A 21017-nucleotide genomic window follows, 5' to 3' on the forward strand; every position below is an offset into this window, starting at 1 on the left:
CATATCAGAAATCTGTAAAACGCAGAATTAAAAGTTCAAAACAATGCTCAAAGAAGGTAACAAAATCCACTTGCTACAACATATTATATATAGTTTTCAATCAAAAATTATTACAGAAACATGCGAAGAATAGAAAAGAGGGATACAACTTACAAGACTGCTTACAGATTTTGTAATTATAAAAGACAATATTATTTCTTTTACTCTCAACTAAAATAAACAGCAACTGCACAAAATAATATGTATATACTATATTGTAGGACTGTAACATATGTAATACATCAGCCAATAACAAAACAGAAGTGTTGGGTGGCAGCAGAACAGTACTGGGCTAAGGAAATGACTAAGGTTGGTATAATTATAACAATGCATTGCTGGATTTGTAACATTACTCGAGGTTAACTGATACAACAATACGACAAAAAGGGGGAAAAGGGAATGAAGCTATGGAGGAGTTATGTTTCCATATATCACTGGAATTAAGCCAGTAACAATCTAAAGCTGATTATAAGAAGTTAAAATCTATAATATAACCCTAGAGTAACCAAAAAACCATTAAAGAAGTTACAATGTTACATTAGAAAAATACTCAATAAAAATAAACAAAGCAATAATAGAGAAACAAAAAATTAGATAAATAGAAAACAAACAGTTAATGGCAAAACAAATCTAACTATATCAAAAATAACATTAAATTTGAATGGACTAAACAATCTGATCAAAAGACAAAGATTGTCAGACTGTATTAAAAAAACATGATTCAACTACACTATCTGTATAGGAGACCCACTTTACATTCAAAGAGACAAGTAGATTAAAAGTAAAAGGAAGGAAAAAGATATGTCATGCAAACACCAAACACAAGGAAGCTGTAGAGGCTAAACTAGTATCAGACAAAAGAGACTTTAAAATAATTTTTTTTTTAAATTTACTACAGATAAAGGGGGACATTTATAAAAGGGTCAATACATCAGGAAGATATATAATTATAAACACATCTGCAATAGAGCACCAATATACATGAAGCAAAAACTCAGAGAAAAGAAGGAAAAAGTAGACAATCAAAAAAATACATAAAAGGTTGAAGACTTGAGGGGCGGGGTAAGATGGCAGACTGGTGAGCTGTATGTTTTGGTTACTCCTCCAGGAAAGTAGGTAGAAAGCCAGGAACTGCGTGGACTGGACACCACAGAGCAATCTGACTTTCCGCATACTTCATACAACACTCATGAAAACGTGGAACTGCTGAGATCAGCGAAATCTGTAAGTTTTTGCGGCCAGGGGACCCGCGCCCCTCCCTGCCAGGCTCAGTCCCGTGGAAGGAGGGGCTGTCAGCTCCGGGAAGGAGAAGGGAGAACTGCAGTGGCAGCCCTTATCGGAAACTCATTCTGCTGATCCAAACTCCAACCATAGGTAGACAGAGACCAGACACCAGAGAATCTGAGAGCAGCCAGCACAGCAGAGAGGAGACAGGCATAGAAAAAAAAACAACACGAAAAACTCCAAAATAAAAGCAGAGGATTTTTGGAGTTCTGGTGAACATAGAAAGGGGAAGGGCAGAGCTCAGGCCCGAGCTAACACCCTGAGGCGCATATGCAAATCCCGAAGAAAAGCTGATCTCTCTGCCCTGTGGACCTTTCCTTAATGGCCCTGGTTGCTTTGTCTCTTAGCATTTCAATAACCCATTAGATCTCTGAGGAGGGCCCTTTTTTTTTTTTTTTTTTTTAATGCTTTTTTCTTTTTCTAAAACAATTACTCTAAGAAGCCCAATACAAAAAGCTTCAAAGACTTGCAATTTGGGCAGGTCAAGTAAAGAGCAGAACTAGGAGAGCTCTGAGACAAAACGCAATAATCCAGTGGCTGAGAAAATTCACTAAACACCACAACTTCCCAAGAAAAGGGGGGTGTCCGCTCACAGCCATCATCCTGGTGGACAGGAAACACTCCTGCCCATCGCCAGCCCCATAGCCCAGAACTGCCCCAGACAACCCAGTGTGATGGAAGTGCTTCAAATAACAGGCACACACCACAAAACTGGGCGTGGACATTAGCCTTCCCTGCAACCTCAGCTGATTGTCCCAGAGTTGGGAAGGTGGAGCAGTGTGAATTAACAAAGCCCCATTCAACCATCATTTCAGCAGACTGGGAGCCTCCCTACACAGCCCAGCAGCCCAGAACTGCCCTGGGGGGACGGCACTCACCTGTGACATAGCACAGTCATCCCTCAACAGAGGACCCGGGGTGCACGGCCTGGAAGAGGGGCCCACTTGCAAGTCTCAGGAGCCATACTCCAATACCAAGGACTTGTGGGTCAGTGGCAGAGACAAACTGTGGCAGGACTGAACTGAAGGATTAGACTATTGCAGCAGCTTTAAAACTCTAGGATCACCAGGGAGATTTGATTGTCAGGGCCACCCCCCCTCCCTGACTGCCCAGAAACACGCCCCATATACAGGGCAGGCAACACCAACTACACACGCAAGCTTGGTATACCAATTGGACCCCACAAGACTCACTCTCCCACTCACCAAAAAGGCTAAGCAGGGGAGAACTGGCTTGTGGAGAACAGGTGGCTCGTGGACGCCACCTGCTGGTTAGTTAGAGAAAGTGTACTCCACGAAGCTGTAGATCTGATAAATTAGAGATAAGGACTTCAATTGCTCTACAAATCCTAAAAGAACCCTATCAAGTTCAGCAAATGCCACGAGGCCAAAAACAACAGAAAATTATAAAGCATATGAAAAAACCAGACGATATGGATAACCCAAGCCCAAGCACCCAAATCAAAAGATCAGAACAGACACAGCACCTAGAGCAGCTACTCAAAGAACTAAAGATGAACAATGAGACCATAGTACGGGAGACAAAGGAAATCAAGACCCTAGAAGAGCATAAAGAAGACATTGTAAGACTAAATAAAAAAATGGATGATCTTATGGAAATTAAAGAAACTGTTGACCAAATTAAAAAGATTCTGGACACTCATAGTACAAGACTAGAGGAAGTTGAACAACGAATCAGTGACCTGGAAGATGACAGAATGGAAAATGAAAGCATAAAAGAAAGAATGGGGAAAAAAATTGAAAAAATCGAAATGGACCTCAGGGATATGATAGATAATATGAAACGTCCGAATATAAGACTCATTGGTGTTCCAGAAGGGGAAGAAAAGGGTAAAGGTCTAGGAAGAGTATTCAAAGAAATTGTTGGGGAAAACTTCCCAAATCTTCTAAACAACATAAATACACAAATCATAAATGCTCAGCGAACTCCAAATAGAATAAATCCAAATAAACCCACCCCAAGACATATTCTGATCACACTGTCAAACAGAAGAGAAGGAGCAAGTTCTGAAAGCAGCAAGAGAAAAGCAATTCACCACATACAAAGGAAACAGCATAAGACTAAATAGTGACTACTCAGCAGCCACCATGGAGGCGAGAAGGCAGTGGCACGATATATTTAAAATTCTGAATGAAAAAAATTTCCAGCCAAGAATACTTTATCCAGCAAAGCTCTCCTTCAAACTTGAGGGAGAGCTTAAATTTTTCACAGACAATCAAACGCTGAGAGAATTTGCTAACAAGAGACCTGCCACACTGGAGATACTAAAGGTAGCCCTACAAACAGAGAAACAAAGAAAGGACAGAGAGACTTGGAGAAAGGTTCAGTACTAAAGAGATTCGGTATGGGTACAATAAAGGATATTAATAGAGAGAGGGGAAAAATATATATGACAAACATAAACCAAAGGATAAGATGGCTGATTCAAGAAATGCCTTCACGGTTATAACGTTGAATGTAAATGGATTAAACTCCCCAATTAAAAGATATAGATTCGCAGAATGGATCAAAAAAAATGAACCATTAATATGTTGCATACAAGAGACTCATCTTAGACACAGGGACACAAAGAAACTGAAAGTGAAAGGATGGAAAAAAATATTTCATGCAAGCTACAGCCAAAAGAAAGCAGGTGTAGCAATATTAATCTCAGATAAAATAGACTTCAAATGCAGGGATGTTTTGAGAGACAAAGGCGGCCACTACGTACTAATAAAAGGGGCAATTCAGCAAGAAGAAATAACAATCGTAAATGTCTATGCACCCAACCAAGGTGCCACAAAATACATGAGAGAAACACTGGCAAAACTAAAGGAAGCAATTGATGTTTCCACAATAATTGTGGGAGACTTCAATATATCACTCTCTCCTATAGATAGATCAACCAGACAGAAGACCAATAAGGAAATTGAAAACCTAAACAATCTGATAAATGAATTAGATTTAACAGACATATACAGGACATTACATCCCAAATCACCAGGATACACATACTTTTCTAGTGCTCACGGAACTTTCTCCAGAATAGATCATATGCTGGGACATAAAACAAGCCTCAATAAATTAAAAAAGATTGAAATTATTCAAAGCACATTCTCTGACCACAATGGAATACAATTAGAAGTCAATAACCATCAGAGACTTAGAAAATTCACAAATACCTGGAGGTTAAACAACACACTCCTAAACAATCAGTGGGTTAAAGAAGAAATAGCAAGAGAAATTGCTAAATATATAGAGACGAATGAAAATGAGAACACAACATACCAAAACCTATGGGATGCAGCACAAGCAGTGCTACGGGGGAAATTTATAGCACTAAACACATATATTAAAAAGGAAGAAAGAACCAAAATCAAAGCACTAATGGATCAACTGAAGAAGCTAGAAAATGAACAGCAAACCAATCCTAAACCAAGTAGAAGAAAAGAAATAACAAGGATTAAAGCAGAAATAAATGACATAGAGAACAAAAAAACAATAGGATAAATATCACCAAAAGTTGGTTCTTTGAGAAGATCAACAAGATTGACAAGCCCCTAGCTAGACTGACAAAATGAAAAAGAGAGAAGACCCATATAAACAAAATAATGAATGAAAAAGGTGACATAACTGCAGATCCTGAAGAAATTAAAAAAATTATAAGAGGATACTATGAACAACTGTATGCCAACAAACTGGATAATGTAGAGGAAATGGACAAATTCCTGCAAACATATGAACTACCTAGACTGACCAGAGAAGAAATAGAAGACCTCAACCAACCCATCACAAGCAAAGAGATCCAATCAGTCATCAAAAATCTTCCCACAAATAAATGCCCAGGGCCAGATGGCTTCACAGGGGAATTCTACCAAACTTTCCAGAAAGAACTGTCACCAATCTTACTCAAACTCTTTCAAAACATTGAAGAAAATGGAACACTACCTAACTCATTTTATGAAGCTAACATCAATCTAATACCAAAACCAGGCAAGGTTGCTACAAAAAAGGAAAACTACCGGCCAATCTCCCTAATGAATATAGATGCAAAAATCCTCAACAAAATACTTGCAAATAGAATCCAAAGACACATTAAAAAAATCATACACCATGACCAAGTGGGGTTTATTCCAGGCATGCAAGGATGGTTCAACATAAGAAAATCAATCAATGTATTACAACACATTAACAAGTCAAAAGGGAAAAATCAATTGATCATCTCAATAGATGCTGAAAAAGCATTTGACAAAATCCAACATCCGTTTTTGATAAAAACACTTCAAAAGGTAGGAATTGAAGGAAACTTCCTCAACATGATAAAGAGCATATATGAAAAACCCACAGCCAGCATTGTACTCAATGGTGAGAGAATGAAAGCCTTCCCTCTAAGATCAGGAACAAGACAAGGATGCCCGCTGTCACCACTGTTATTCAACATTGTGCTGGAAGTGCTAGCCAGGGCAATCCGGCAAGACAAAGAAATAAAAGGCATCCAAATTGGAAAAGAAGAAGTAAAACTGTCATTGTTTGCAGATGATATGATCTTATATCTAGAAAACCCTGAGAAATCAACGATACACCTACTAGAGCTAATAAACAAATTTAGCAAAGTAGTGGGATACAAGGTTAATGCACATAAGTCAGCAATGTTTCTATATGCTAGAAATGAACAAACTGAAGAGACACTCAAGAAAAAGATACCATTTTCAATAGCAACTAAAAAAATCAAGTACCTAGGAATAAACTTCACCAAAGATGTAAAAGACCTATACAAAGAAAACTACATAACTCTACTAAAAGAAATAGAAGGGGACCTTAAAAGATGGAAAAATATTCCATGTTCATGGATAGGAAGACTACATGTCATTAAGATGTCAATTTTACCCAAACTCATCTACAGATTCAATGCAATCCCAATCAAAATTCCAACAACCTACTTTGCAGACTTGGAAAAGCTAGTTATCAAATTTATTTGGAAAGGGAAGATGCCTCGAATCGCTAAAGACACTCTAAAAAAGAAAAACGAAGTGGGAGGACTTACACTCCCTGACTTTGAAGCTTATTATAAAGCCACAGTTGCCAAAAGAGCATGGTACTGGCACAAAGATAGACATATAGATCAATGGAATCGAATTGAGAATTCGGAGATAGACCCTCAGATCTATGGCCGACTGATCTTTGATAAGGCCCCCAAAGTCACTGAACTGAGTCATAATGGTCTTTTCAACAAATGGGGCTGGGAGAGTTGGATATCCATATCCAAAAGAATGAAAGAGGACCCCTACCTCACACCCTACACAAAAATTAACTCAAAATGGACCAAAGATCTCAATAGAAAAGAAAGTACCATAAAACTCCTAGAAGATAATGTAGGAAAACATCTTCAAGACCTTGTATTAGGTGGCCACTTCCTAGACTTTACACCCAAAGCACAAGCAACAAAAGAGAAAATAGATAAATGGGAACTCCTCAAGCTTAGAAGTTTCTGCACCTCAAAGGAATTTCTCAAAAAGGTAAAGAGGCAGCCAACTCAATGGGAAAAAATTTTGGAAACCATGTATCTGACAAAAGACTGATATCTTGCATATACAAAGAAATCCTACAACTCAATGACAATAGTACAAACGGCCCAATTATAAAATGGGCAAAAGATATGAAAAGACAGTTCTCTGAAGAGGAAATACAAATGGCCAAGAAACACATGAAAAAATGTTCAGCTTCACTAGCTATTAGAGAGATGCAAATTAAGACCACAATGAGATACCATCTAACACCGGTTAGAAGGGCTACCATTAAACAAACAGGAAACTACAAATGCTGGAGGGGATGTGGAGAAATTGGAACTCTTTATTCATTGTTGGTGGGACTGTATAATGGTTCAGCCACTCTGGAAGTCAGTCTGGCAGTTCCTTAGAAAACTAGATATAGAGTTACCATTCGATCCAGCGATTGCACTTCTCGGTATATACCCGGAAGATCGGAAAGCAGTGACACGAACAGATATCTGCATGCCAATGTTCATAGCAGCATTACTCACAATTGCCAAGAGATGGAAACAACCCAAATGTCCTTCAACAGATGAGTGGATAAATAAAATGTGGTATATACACACGATGGAATACTACGCGGCAGTAAGAAGGAACGATCTCGTGAAACATATGACAACATGGATGAACCTTGAAGACATAATGCTGAGCGGAATAAGCCAGGCACAAAAAGAGAAATATTATATGCTACCACTAATGTGAACTTTGAAAAATGTAAAACAAATGGTTTATAATGTAGAATGTAGGGGAACTAGCAATAGAGAACAATTAAGGAAGGGGGAACAATAATCCAAGAAGAAAAGATAAGCTATTTAACGTTCTGGGGATGCCCAGGAATGACTATGGTCTGTTAATTTCTGATGGATATAGTAGGAGCAAGTTCACAGAAATGTTGCTATATTAGGTAACTTTCTTGGGGTAAAGGAGGAACATGCTGGAAGTTAAGCAGTTATCTTAGGTTAGTTGTCTTTTTCTTACTCCCTTGTTATGGTCTCTTTGAAATGTTCTTTTATTGTATGTTTGTTTTCTTTTTAACTTTTTTTTCATACAGTTGATTTAAAAAAGAAGGGAAAGTTAAAAAAAAAAAAGAAAGAAAGCAAAACAAGGAAAAAAAAAAGATGTAGTGCCCCCTTGAGGAGCCTGTGGAGAATGCAGGGGTATTCGCCTACCCCACCTCCATGGTTGCTAACATGACCACAGACATAGGGGACTGGTGGTTTGATGGGTTGAGCCCTCTACCACAGGTTTTACCCTTGGGAAGACGGTTGCTGCAAAGGAGAGGCTAGGCCTCCCTATGGTTGTGCCTAAGAGCCTCCTCCCGAATGCCTCTTTGTTGCTCAGATGTGGCCCTCTCTCTCTAGCTAAGCCAACTTGAAAGGTGAAATCACTGCCCTCCCCTGTATGTGGGATCAGACACCCAGGGGACTGAATCTCCCTGGCAACGTGGAATATGACTCCCGGGAAGGAATGTAGACCCGGCATCGTGGGACGGAGAACATCTTCTTGACCAAAAGGGGGATGTGAAAGGAAATGAAATAAGCTTCAGTGGCAGAGAGATTCCAAAAGGAGCCGAGAGGTCACTCTGGTGGGCACTCTTACGCACACTTTAGACAACCCTTTTTAGGTTCTAAAGAATTGGGGTAGCTGGTGGTGGATACCTGAAACTATCAAACTACAACCCAGAACCCATGTATCTCGAAGACCGCTGTATAAAAATGTAGCTTATGAGGGGTGACAATGGGATTGGGAAAGCCATAAGGACCACACTCCACTTTGTCTAGTTTATGGATGGATGAGTAGAAAAATAGGGGAAGGAAACCAACAGACAAAGGTACCCAGTGTTCTTTTTTACTTCAATTGCTCTTTTTCACTCTAACTATTATTCTTGTCATTTTTGTGTGTGTGCTAATGAAGGTGTCAGGGATTGATTTGGGTAATGAATGTACCACTATGTAATGGTACTGTAAACAATCGAAAGTATGATTTGTTTTGTATGACTGCGTGGTATGTGAATATATCTCAATAAAAAGAAGATTAAAAAAAAAAAAAAAGGTTGAAGACTTCAATATCCTACCCCTACTTTCAATAACGGATAAAAGAATGACAAAGAAGTATTCTGTAGAATAAAGCAGCAGAAGACTTCGACATCACTATGAACAAACAAGACCTAACAGACATCTATGGAATATTCAGCCTCTCAAGTGTACATGCAACATTCTCCAACAGACACAATATATGCTAGGCCATAAAATAAATATCAGTAACGTTAAACGAACAGAAATAACACAAATTATGTTCCTCAACCACGAAGGAATGAAATTAGAACTCAACAGTAGAAAAACACTTGGAAAACTCACAAACGTGGAATTAAACAACACACCCCTAAACAATTAATATAACCAATGGCTCAAAGAGAAATTCAAACGGGAAATTAGAAAATATGTTGAAATGAATAAAAATGAATACCCAACATAACAAAAGTTAATGGTTGCTGCTGAACCACAACTGAACTGAACTTAAAACTGTAAATACCTATATTAACAAAGAAGAAAGATCTCAAATCAATAACCTAAAAATAAAATAAACAAAAATAAGTAAATTAATAAAAACATTTTTTAAAAATCAAAGAACCCCCCCACCCCCCCCAAATCAAATCAATAAGCTAGCCTTCCACCTTAAGACACTGGAAAAAGAGCAAACTAAACCCAAAGCAAGGAGAAGGAAGGAAACAACAATTAGAGCAGAAATTAATGAAATAAGGAGTAGAAAAAAATAGAGAAAAATCAATGAAATAAAAAAACTGGTTCATTAAAAAGATCAACAAAGCTGACAACCTTTAAGCTATTAAAATCAGAAATGAAAAGCGGCATTATTTATTACTGACCATACTGGAATAAAAAGGAATACTATGAACAACTGTATGTCAACAAATAAGATAATTTAGAATAAATAGACAAAATCCTAGAAAAACAACGAACTACTAAAATTGACTAAAGAAGAAGCAAATAGTCTGAACAGACTTGGAACAAGTAAAGAGATCGAAGTAGTTATCAAAAAACCACCCAAAAAGAAAAGTACAAACCCAGATGACTTCACCACTGAATTCTTCCTAACTGGAATTAATGCCAATTCCTCACAACTCAACCAAAATAGAAGAGGAGGGTACACTTGCCAACTCATTCTATGAGGCGAGTATTATCCTTAGACCAAAACCAAAGACATCACGAGAAAACTATAGACCAATATCTCTTAGGAATACAGATGCAAAAATCCTCCACAAAATACTATCAAACTAAACCCACCAATACATAAAAAGAATTATTTAACATGACTAAATGGAATTTGTTCCAGGGATACACAAGGTTAGTTTAACATCAGAGAATCAATTAATGTAATATATCATTATCAACAGAATAAAAATCAAGAATCCCATGATCATCTCAATGATTCAGGAAAAGCATATAACAAAATCCAAAGATAAAAACATTCAATGAATCAGGAGTAGAAGGGGACTTCTTCAAACTTACAAAAGACATCTACAAAGAACTCTAACATCATACCTAATGTGAAAGACTAGATGCTTTCCCCTAAGACAGAAACAAGACAATAATTACACTGGAGGCTCTAGCCAAGGCAATTCAGCAAGAAAAAAGAAATAAAAGGCATCAAGGTTGGAAAGAAAGAAGTAAAACTATCTCTAATTACAGATGATATGAACTTGTATAATGAAAATCCTATGAAAGCCACTAAAAAACTATTGGAACTAATGAGTTCTGCAAAGTTGCAACATATAAAATCAACAGATAAAAATCACTTGTATTTCTATACACTTACAATTAACAATCCTTCTATACACTTACAATTAATCCGAAAATGAAATTAAGAAAACAATGTCACCTTCACATTAGCATCAAAAGAATAAAATACCTAGGAATAAATTCAACAAAATATGTAAAAAAACGCATACATGAAAACTACAAAAGATTGTTGAAAGAAATTAAAGAGGATCTAAATAAATGGAAAATCATCCTATGCTCATGGATCAGAAGACTTACCATGATTAAGATGGCAATAAAGATGGCAATACTCCCCAAACTGATCTATATTTAACACAATCCCTATCAGAATACCAGCTGATTTCTATGTATTAATTGTCAAGATAATTCTAAAATCCACATGGAATTGCAAGGGATTCCTAATAGCCAAAACAATATTGATAAAGAACAAAATTGGATGACTCACACTTCCTGATGTCAAAACTTACTACACAGCAATGTTAATCAAGAGAGTGTCAGAAAGAGAGACATAACGTATCAACGGAATAGAGTGACAGTACAGAAATAAACTATCCATCTATGGCCAACTGATTTTCCATAAGTGTGCCAAAACCATTCAGTAGGGAAAGAATACCCTCCACTTCAATAAGTGGTACTGGAGCAACCGGATATCCACATGCAAAAACATCAAGTTGGACACCTACCTCACACCATTTACAAAATTTAACTCAAAACAGACTCATGACCTAAATAAAAAAAGCTAAAACCTTAAAACTCTTAGAAGAGAACATAGGGGATAAATCTACAGAACCCAGATTTGACAATGGATTCTCAGACATAACACCAAAAGCATGAGCAACAAAAGTAAAAATAGATGGACTATATAAAAGTTAAAAACTTTTATGCATCAAAAGACATTATCAAGAAAGTGAAAAAACAACCTACAGAATAGGAGAAAATATTTGCAACCCATATATCCAGTAAGATTCTAGTAACAAAAACATAATAAAGAATGCTTACAACTCAAACTATCAGTAAGACCAAGACTTTCTCCCCCAAAAGATATTTCTGATTAATTCTGAAGAAACGTAACAGTGATGGGTAAGAGTGGAATAAGTTAGTGAGACCTAAAAAAGATCCTGGAGGAGAACTATGTATAAGCTTTCTTCATGCCAACAGAAACTTTACACTACATTATGGCAAAATGACTAAATGGTCAAGTTGTAGAATCTAAGAATTAATACAATAAACTAATATTATGTCTAGGAGATTTAAGAGGCAAAGAAATTAAATTCTCCTCAAACATTAGAGAAACTGTTAGAAAACATATCTATATATCCTTGTAAAAGAATTTCAAATAATTTTCAGTGTATCAAAGAATACTAATGGAAATCCATTCTCCTGTGAACTGTCATTAGAATTTTACTTTGAAGCAGAAGGAAAATTCTTACCTGTGATGTGCTATCAGCTACTTTCTTATTAGCAGAAGCTTCCGTTGTTTTGTTTGTCTGGTTTTCTGAGGAGTCAAGAAAAACAGAAAAGAAAAAAAAAAAAATCAGAGCCACTTTTAAAAACAGCCAAAATGTAAAAGGTTGGGTTGCTTTTTAAATAAAAATTCATTATAATTTTCTACAGCTACTTTTTTTGTCCAGCAACATGTCACACATGTAAGCAGTCCACTGCTAGAATGTCTTTCAGAAGGGTAGATTCATAAATAGATAAAAAAAATTTCACATACACATTGACCCAGCAATCTGAATTCTATCCTAAGGAATATCTCAGGGAAATAATTTAAGAGGTCAATAATGTAAATGTTCTAACATAAGAGAATGGTAAAATGGTTAAACAAAATACAATTCTTCCTTACAACATACCTTATTTAATGACATGGCAAAAATGTTTGTCAGAAATTCAGTAGGAAAATAGTTGCAAAAAATAAAATCTACACAGTGATTCTGAGAAAATACACATGCATAATATGGGTAGTTCAATCACAGATGATTTTTCCTTTATTTATTTATTTTTCAATTAACTTGTATTATGTTTGTAGTTTAAAAAGGGGGGGGGGGGGCTGGAAATGTGTTTCCCTTCCCTCAAACTCTATAGGAGAAAAAAAGGGAGAAGTTATTAAATTTTATCACTTAAGCCTTTGACATCTACTGAGGTGATAATTTAGATTTTCCTCTTTCATAATGTGGTAAATCATATTATTAGGTTTTCTAATGTTGTAACATCCTTGCTTTCTGGAGATAAAACTGTCTTTTTAAGATATGGTATTCCTTTCACTTGTAAAGCTTCAGAATACATATAAACTATGTTTTAAAAAAAGACAAACTGATTATACAGGAAGGAAAACCACATATTTCCATATGTATACATATAAATTTGTACTTTAAAAAAATCAATTTAGGATAAACATCTACCTGTCAAGAGAGACTACTACAGAACAGGGAAGTAAGGAGGCCTTTAAAATTAATTTCTCCCTATCCTTCTGATTTATTTTAATTTGTTTTGTAGGAAGAACATATTCATGTATTATCTACTTTCTAAGTTTCTCTTAAAATTACTTCACTGCTTATCAATCAGTCTCAGTTTTGAACTGTGAAGTTCCTGAAAGACTACTTAATATAAAACTAATTATTGATCCTACATGCTAGAGTATTGTTAAAACATACTAATGACATCACCAAAACATCAATGATTTATTGTCATAGTTTTCTACAGACAATGTTAGAAGTTATTCATTTGGGCTGGAAATTCATTTTCATTTTCAAATGAAGATAAAAGGTAACTTCAGACAAAAAGTAGATGAGGGAGGTTCATCTTTATTTTGTTGTAATATTCTCATATAAAAAAATTCCCTCAAGATTCAGGAAATGCTTAAATCCCTGTATAAAATTTTATGTATGTATGCGTGTGTGTATGTATGTTTAAAACACATACACACATATATACACACTTTTCTAAAATAAACATCAGAGTTCTTTTTACCTAGAATAAGCTCTTTGCTCTAATTATCTCAGTGCTGAGTCAATTATTCATAGAACTGTATAATATTCCTTTATATGCACATCCTTTTATTAAATTCTTTTTCCTTGATTCTTAATGTAACATTTTACAGTTTCATATATCTTGTTTTCCTTTACATAAACATCTACCTTAGATCACTTCTGAAAGTAAAAAGCTATGAACCAATCAATCCATCAATGACATTGAACGAATGTATGAAATCAGAAATCACAGTTCAAATTCTATCATATGGGATACATCCCATCATATTATGCTGAAAAGATACTGTCACTTCTAATCAAAAATGCAGTTTACCATAATCATAAAAGGGTTTTACAGGAGTACCAGTTCCTTAGTTGGTGCTGGATAATTGTATGAACATAAATGGAAGGCAAAATCTTCATGTTTACCTCTGTCCTTGAAGAAACTTATAAGAAATTATGGTTTAGGTAGTGTTTGCTTTCTTAAAAACCCCAATTTTCTCATATTCTTGTGATAAAACATGTTTTGTAAAATCTAAGAGTGGGTCCTGGACATGAATTATATATTGGTCTCCCCAAAATATGCTCTTGCTTTAATGTTCTAAACTTGGCACCAGTTTAACAAGTTCTTAAAAATGAGTCATCTTTGATTTCTCCTTCTCCCTTACTCACCTAATATTTTATCAATACGTTTTCCCTCCTCAGTATTCTACCTCCTCAATAACTTTCAGATCTTTTCCACATAGATCACTACATGAGCCTCCTAACTTGTCTCCCTAATACAATTCTTATTCCCTCCAAACCATTCTCCATACTACAGCTAGTATTCACGTAAGTCACCCTCCCCCTGCAAAAACCCTTTAATACCTCCCCATTTCCTCTCTACCCTTTCATTCCTTTTCTCAAACCTTTCCAATCACCCACATCCTCTCACAGCAACCAGCAAATCTTAACACCGATCACATTTATACTTACTTGCTTATTTAACAGCTAGGTTCCCTATTTGATTATGAGTTCAGTGAGAACAGGGACAATTTTGTACAGTCCTGCTCATGTCTGCAGGACCTTAAAATACTACAGGCATTTGATATCGAATGAATGAATGAATGCAATTAGCTATAATTTGAATCCTAAATTTCCCAGCAACCTCAAGAGACTTTACTATCAACAGAAAATACTGACAATCTCAAGAATGCACTGAATTACTATAAAATAAACACAAATGCATGTGGTCTAGTTATACAGCATATGTTCTCCTTAAGTAAACAATACCTACAAGAGTACAGGATTTTAAAAGTTTTAATTATATAACCTAATTAATTTATTACATTAAGTATACAATGATTTTGGCTTCAACCTTGATATTCAGCCAAAATTTGGTATTTGGCTTGGGCTTAGTTTTGGGAAGCCCAAACAGCCAAATGCCTACTTTAACATAATTTTTGGCACCCCTGAAATTATTCAGGATCAAAGGGCATATGATCTCAATCTCATCAACATTATGAACATACAAAGTCTGTCCTTCAGATTTATTGTTAATATCTAATAACTTTCAAAAGTAGGTAAGCATTCTAACATGGAACTTGGAATGAAAAATTTTTAATATAATTTTTAAAGTTAATATATGTGTATATGTTCAAATAAATGTATGTTAAAATATAATATTTTAAAGTATAAATGTATTATCACAAAAATAAAATGCCAAACTAATGACTGTGAAAATTAATAATTTTATATACAAAAACAATTAAGGACATAATTAAATGAATACAGAAACAGACTGACATTTATTATGACTAATAAAGAAAATGCATCAGCTAAATAACTTTGGGAAGAACATATACTATTTGAGTTATTAAATGTTCATACAAACTTTAAGAGAACAGAATAATGAAATTATAATTCTGATATTTGTAGAAGTATTTAGGGTACTATCATTCATAACATTAAACATATACTCTTCCAAGTAATTTTTATCTTTTCAGCCCACAGTCTTTCATCCTGACATATTTAAAAAATAGTAAGAATAAGAAAACAAAAGAGTTAGGACAAAAGAAATTACCCCAGAAATTATCTTGCTCATCCACTGGCTTCAGTTTGAAGCAAGCATCTTTTATTACTACAAACGTGAATCACAGTGCCTAGGAAATGAATAATGTGGTGCAGACAATGCTAAGAAATTTTGTTCCTGCACTGTCAAACATTTAAATTGTAAATACTAACATCAATCATAATTACATTTTTAGATAAAATTTCAGACTTAATTTTACAAACCCAGATGCTCATTGTATGGGGATGATATTCAACTTCAACCTAATAGTAATTTTGACCTGTTATTCATTTACTCCCTTAAGAACTGTGTGTAACACCATCAGTATTTTATGAGAAGATACACTTTGAGGGTAAGGATAGCACTAAGGGTTATATGACAAATAAAAAGCAATGCATGGATCTCTCACTTATAAAAGTAATTTTGTACTTTGGAACCTTAAAACGTCAAATCAGAAATGTAGAAAGAATAAGTTTCAGAAATGCTTTCTAGGAACAAGGAAGAAGTTGGGTTTTACAGACTTTGCACACAGGCAATACAAAGTTTTCCTTTTTACAATACTTCTGAAGTAAATACAAACATAATCATGTCATATGGGAAAATAAGTAATAGGAAACAGGAAATAAGAAGCAAGCAAACATTTTGAGGTAAATGAGAGGACAAAGAATGTTTCTAAACTGTTCAAATTTGGAAGATATGAATGATATATGCACAAAGCATTCCCCAAATGCACAGGGAAGGTATGTGGCATTTATTTTTCTCTTACAAGCATGTATTTTGTCAATTACTTTACAAAATATTTATGAGTCCTACTCAGATATATTCTTAGCAAATGCATCATAAAAGTAATTTACAATGCTTCCTTCCAAGCCTAAATGAAAAATCCACCCAAATTAGGAATATTCTGAAAGACAAAATACAAATTCTACCCTTTAGCTCAAAATATGCCCCCCTAGTCCATTTTAACAATATCATTTCTCTTAGGTATTGAAGAATTATTAAAAATAATGAAGGAAATTCTATTTATATTGCTAGCTACTTCCCAAAAATGGCCAATCATCTTAATACCATTAAAATGCTTGCATTTTTATTATTAAACCTACATACTTACTGACTTACCAATTCTTGGGGTGGCAGTGCTGCTCTGTTCTGCAGGAGATGAAGTACTAAAAGCAGAAATTGGGATTTTCATCTGTATAGGACCTCGATTATTTGTTGGACTATAGAGTCCTGATGGGCCTACTGTGGGTAAAGAAGTCCTTGTGGCTTGTACAATAGAGTGTGCTGTTGGAACAGCCTGTACAGCAAGTGTTGTTCCTAATGGTGCGGCAGTGGCAGGAGAGTTCCTTTGAATATTAGAACTGGGCACAGAAGGAACGTTGTTTGGTTTAGCAGGATTTGGCAAGGATGGCAAGGATGGCAAGGATACTGCATTTTTGGTAAGACCACTCACTGTAGGTGGGCTTTGCACAGAAATGAATTCAACGTTGCCAGATGGTTGATTAGTCACTAAAGTCCCTGGGTGGCTCTGTAGGAGCTGAGGCTGGGATGATACTGCAACAGGTACATGCAAAATCACTGGCAGAGACTGTAAAGAGATTGTAGGTTGGGGATTTCCACTAGGCACCTGAGTAGTAGCAACTACTGTAGCTGTGTTGGGTGCAGGAAGAACTGATGCTGCTGTCAGAGAACCCGAAGTCGCTGGAGTCTGCAATTTAGGTTGACTATTGACAACTGTTGGAGGAGTGACAAGATTGGTTGAAGATACTACAGAAAGAAAACAGAAGTCTCAGTTTAAATGGTTATCTTAATTTATCAGCTGGGATAATATAATACATACAAATTTAATAATTGCATATGATATAGTAGTCTTTCTTAATGAAATTTTTTCCATTTTAAATTCTGAAAATCCTTAAACTCTTAGAAGCATTTTTGCATGTATGTCTGGTACTTTACAAAAATAGTACACGATTTATGATTAATATAGAAGACTCCAGTAAATATATAGTCATAACCATTAATGAGTAATAGGTAAACCTCGTCATCACATTTTATCATTATGACTTTGTGAAATCTGTTATTCATGTATCAAGTTCTATTAATTCCCTGGGAGAGGAACTAGTGAGGAAGACTCCTTCCTTTGACACTCTACTAACTTCATATGATATGGAAAATAGCAATGACTGAAGGTGAGAGATGAATTAAGCAATGAGGGAGCATATGCTAAAGTTCAGAGAAAAGCAAGATGCTGGTCACTGAAGCTTTACAGTACTTTTGGTTCAACTACTTGTGTTTTTTTCTTATTTGAACAAGTTTAAACATATGACCAAGTTTCTCTCTCATTTGATCTCTAGCCTTTCCAAAATCACAGGCACACTAGAGTAGCACTTCTCTAAGCATGATCCAGGGGAATACCTGAGACACTTTTAGGGACTTTGCGGTGTCAAAACTATTTTCATTGAGAATAATAGGACATTATTTGACTTTTCCACTGTGTGGACATTTGGTGATGGAGCATAAGCAGCGATGAGTAAAAATTCTGTTGCCTTAGTACAAAATCAAGGTAGTGGTACCAAATTGTGACTATGTTCCTCACCACATGTTCACAGTAAAAAAAGAAACAGAACAAAATGTCAGTTTTCCTTAAGAAAGTTCTTAATGAAATAATAAAAACTACTGACTTTATTACATCTCAATCCTTGAGTACAGGTCTTCGTAATATTCCGTGCAAACATAGAAAGTACACATAAAGCACAAACTTCACATGTGGAAGTAGTTGGTTCAAGATAAAGTGTGCAACTGTTTTAGTTGTAAGCTGGCCTAGCAGCTTTTTTCATGTTTTTTACTTGAAACAATGACTTACATACATACTGTGGTCATTCAAATTTAGGTAACTGACAAATCTTTACTTGAAAATAAAACAAGGCAAACACAAAGAGAACAACCAGCTATTTATTGTCAATAATAAAATTTGAATTGTAAGACCAAATTAGAATCATGGAAAAAATTTGTCTATGCTACTGTGAGCAGAAAGCTTCCCGAATCCTTAAAGAAACTTTTCTAAAGAGAACTGATAGTAAATTAACAAATGAAATTTTTTTAATTTAATAATGAAAAGTGTCAGCATTTGGAAGATTTGCAAAATTCAGTGAATACTTTTCAAATGATCAACGCATAATATTAATAAAAGATCCACCTAAACTGCAAGACAGACAAATCAATTTTAATGTAACAAGAGTTAGAAAAATTTACTGGTGGTTTTATATTCCACTATATAATTAACCTTTAAGAAAATGTGTCTCTTTCAGAGAAGAATAACCACAATTATCTAAAAGAGCTACTAAAATACTCCTCCCTTTTGCAATTACGTATTTGTGCCAGGCTGAATCTCCTTTATACACTTCAACCAACACAACATATTGCACAACAGACTGAACGCAGATTTAAATATGAGAATCCAGCTGTTTTTAGCTGTCTGAAGATCTCAAGCAAGACATTAAGAAATCTGTAAAAATGTAAAACAATGACAATCTTTTCACTAAATTTTTTTTTGCTTTGGAAAATATAGTTATTTTTCATTAAAAAAGGTTATTGAATTACATATTATGGGTTTACACTATTATTTTTAAATGTATTTTTAAAATTTATCAGGTTTAATGTCTCTGTAGTAAATGTCAATTGACGTAACTCAGATAAACAAAAGCTCATTGGGGTTCTTCATAATTTTTAAGTGTAAATGGATCTGGAGACCAGTTTGAGAGCCGCTACACTGAAGTGTTGAATTTCTAGATGTTCATGCATTCTTATCTCTGATTCTAAATTTCTAAAATTTTGTACTTGATACTATATTTTAGATCAATGTGCTATATTTTAGATCAATGTGCTCACGTTTGTTGTTTCCTTTTTTTTATTTAAGTTTATGTCAACCTCAAAAGATGTTTAAAAATGAGAGCTAAAACTTTCAATTCTTAGGAAAATATATTTCAATATTAGAGAATGTTACCTGTATTCACAGGAATTTGAAAGGATGGTGGGGCACTGTCGCTTACATTTCTTTTGGACTCCAGCATCTGTCTCACTGTGCCTGCATTTCTATGAAGAAAAAAGTATTCAAATAGTCAATGGATACACTATTATGGGAAATGCCAATTTATGTATACAGAAATTAGTGGCCCAAAGTAAAGAAGGGTGGTTAGTGCTGAGTTCTGAAGCACTGAACCACAAAGCAAATGCTCTAAGACATAGATGGCACACAGTCTTCTCAGGGTCAGGATGTATGGTATTAGGTAAGTCTTCCTTTTACTTGATGACCAAATGTAGGTTCTAATGTCCAGAGAAAGAAGTTTTGTTCATCCCCTAACCAAAGCATTTCTCAATTACCTGAGATAATATTTTTTATTACAAGTGGTTAAAGAAATTGGCAGTAACCAAAGGAAGCCTTAAAATTAGCAAAAATACTATCTAGAGAGGTACAATTATAATGGAGCAGGAAAAAAAGGAAACATAATTAATCTAATATACCTATTTATCTCTACATAAATAAACATAATCACATCTCAAATTTTTTCCACAAAATAAAGAAAATAAAAATTTTGTTCTGTTATTTTAAAACTGCACAATAGACTGTTTACTTTATTCTTACCTGTAGGGCACATTATTATTACTGTTGACATCATTTGCAGACTTTCCAGGTGATACAGGTGGATTTGGTGGATTCTGGTGGGGAAAACACCAAGGTAAAAATAAAACTTAGCTAATACATAAGGGAAACTTGAAAAATAAGATCTTTAAGAATGTGTTGTCAATATATGATCCATTAACACTCTAATATACTGGAAAAGATTACTAGTTGAGAGAACAATTTTAATCTTGGAACTGTCACTGTGAGTTGTAGTACCTTAAGCAAATCACTTAATTTATGTCAAGGCAACTGCTTATCATTTGAAAGATGAATAAAACAATTCCTATACTTCAGCATTCTTAGGAAAATTTTTCAACGACTGAAAATGGCTTATATGCTATAGGACCTCAATAAAAATTAACAACAAGAAACTAAAGAACAACTAGACTTGCTCATTCAATAAATTATTGAATGCCTTTATATAAGCAGATACCATATCGCACCAGAAATCCAACAAACCAGGTAGATATTTACCTTGAAACCCACTCCAGAAGTAGTTAGTTGATTACCAATTAAGATAAGTATTGTTCTAGAGATAACAGATCAGAATTCTCAAATTAAAATTACTCTGAAGATTTCAATGGCCAAACAAGGCCCTTACTGGGAGTCACCTTGGCCAACCTTGACAGTTCAATTTTACGCTCTCCA

The 21017-nt window shown here is 35.0% G+C and overlaps 1 protein-coding gene across 5 annotated transcripts in view; it reads right to left on the reverse strand.

Moving 5' to 3' along the window:
- LOC119541935 (activating transcription factor 7 interacting protein) overlaps positions 1–21017 on the reverse strand; it is a 129968-nt gene that overhangs the window by 34071 nt on the left and 74880 nt on the right. For all 5 annotated transcript variants that reach the window (XM_037846315.1, XM_037846312.1, XM_037846313.1 and 2 more), the window contains exons 7-10: positions 20331–20404; positions 19692–19780; positions 16808–17455; positions 12100–12164 (exon numbers count right to left, since the gene is read on the reverse strand). In XM_037846315.1, coding sequence (XP_037702243.1) covers positions 12100–12164; positions 16808–17455; positions 19692–19780; positions 20331–20404 — 876 coding nt within the window. The remainder of the gene's footprint in view (positions 1–12099; positions 12165–16807; positions 17456–19691; positions 19781–20330; positions 20405–21017) is intronic.

This window comes from Choloepus didactylus, chromosome 8 (genome assembly GCF_015220235.1).
Source record: "Choloepus didactylus isolate mChoDid1 chromosome 8, mChoDid1.pri, whole genome shotgun sequence".
NCBI lineage: Eukaryota > Metazoa > Chordata > Mammalia > Pilosa > Megalonychidae > Choloepus > Choloepus didactylus.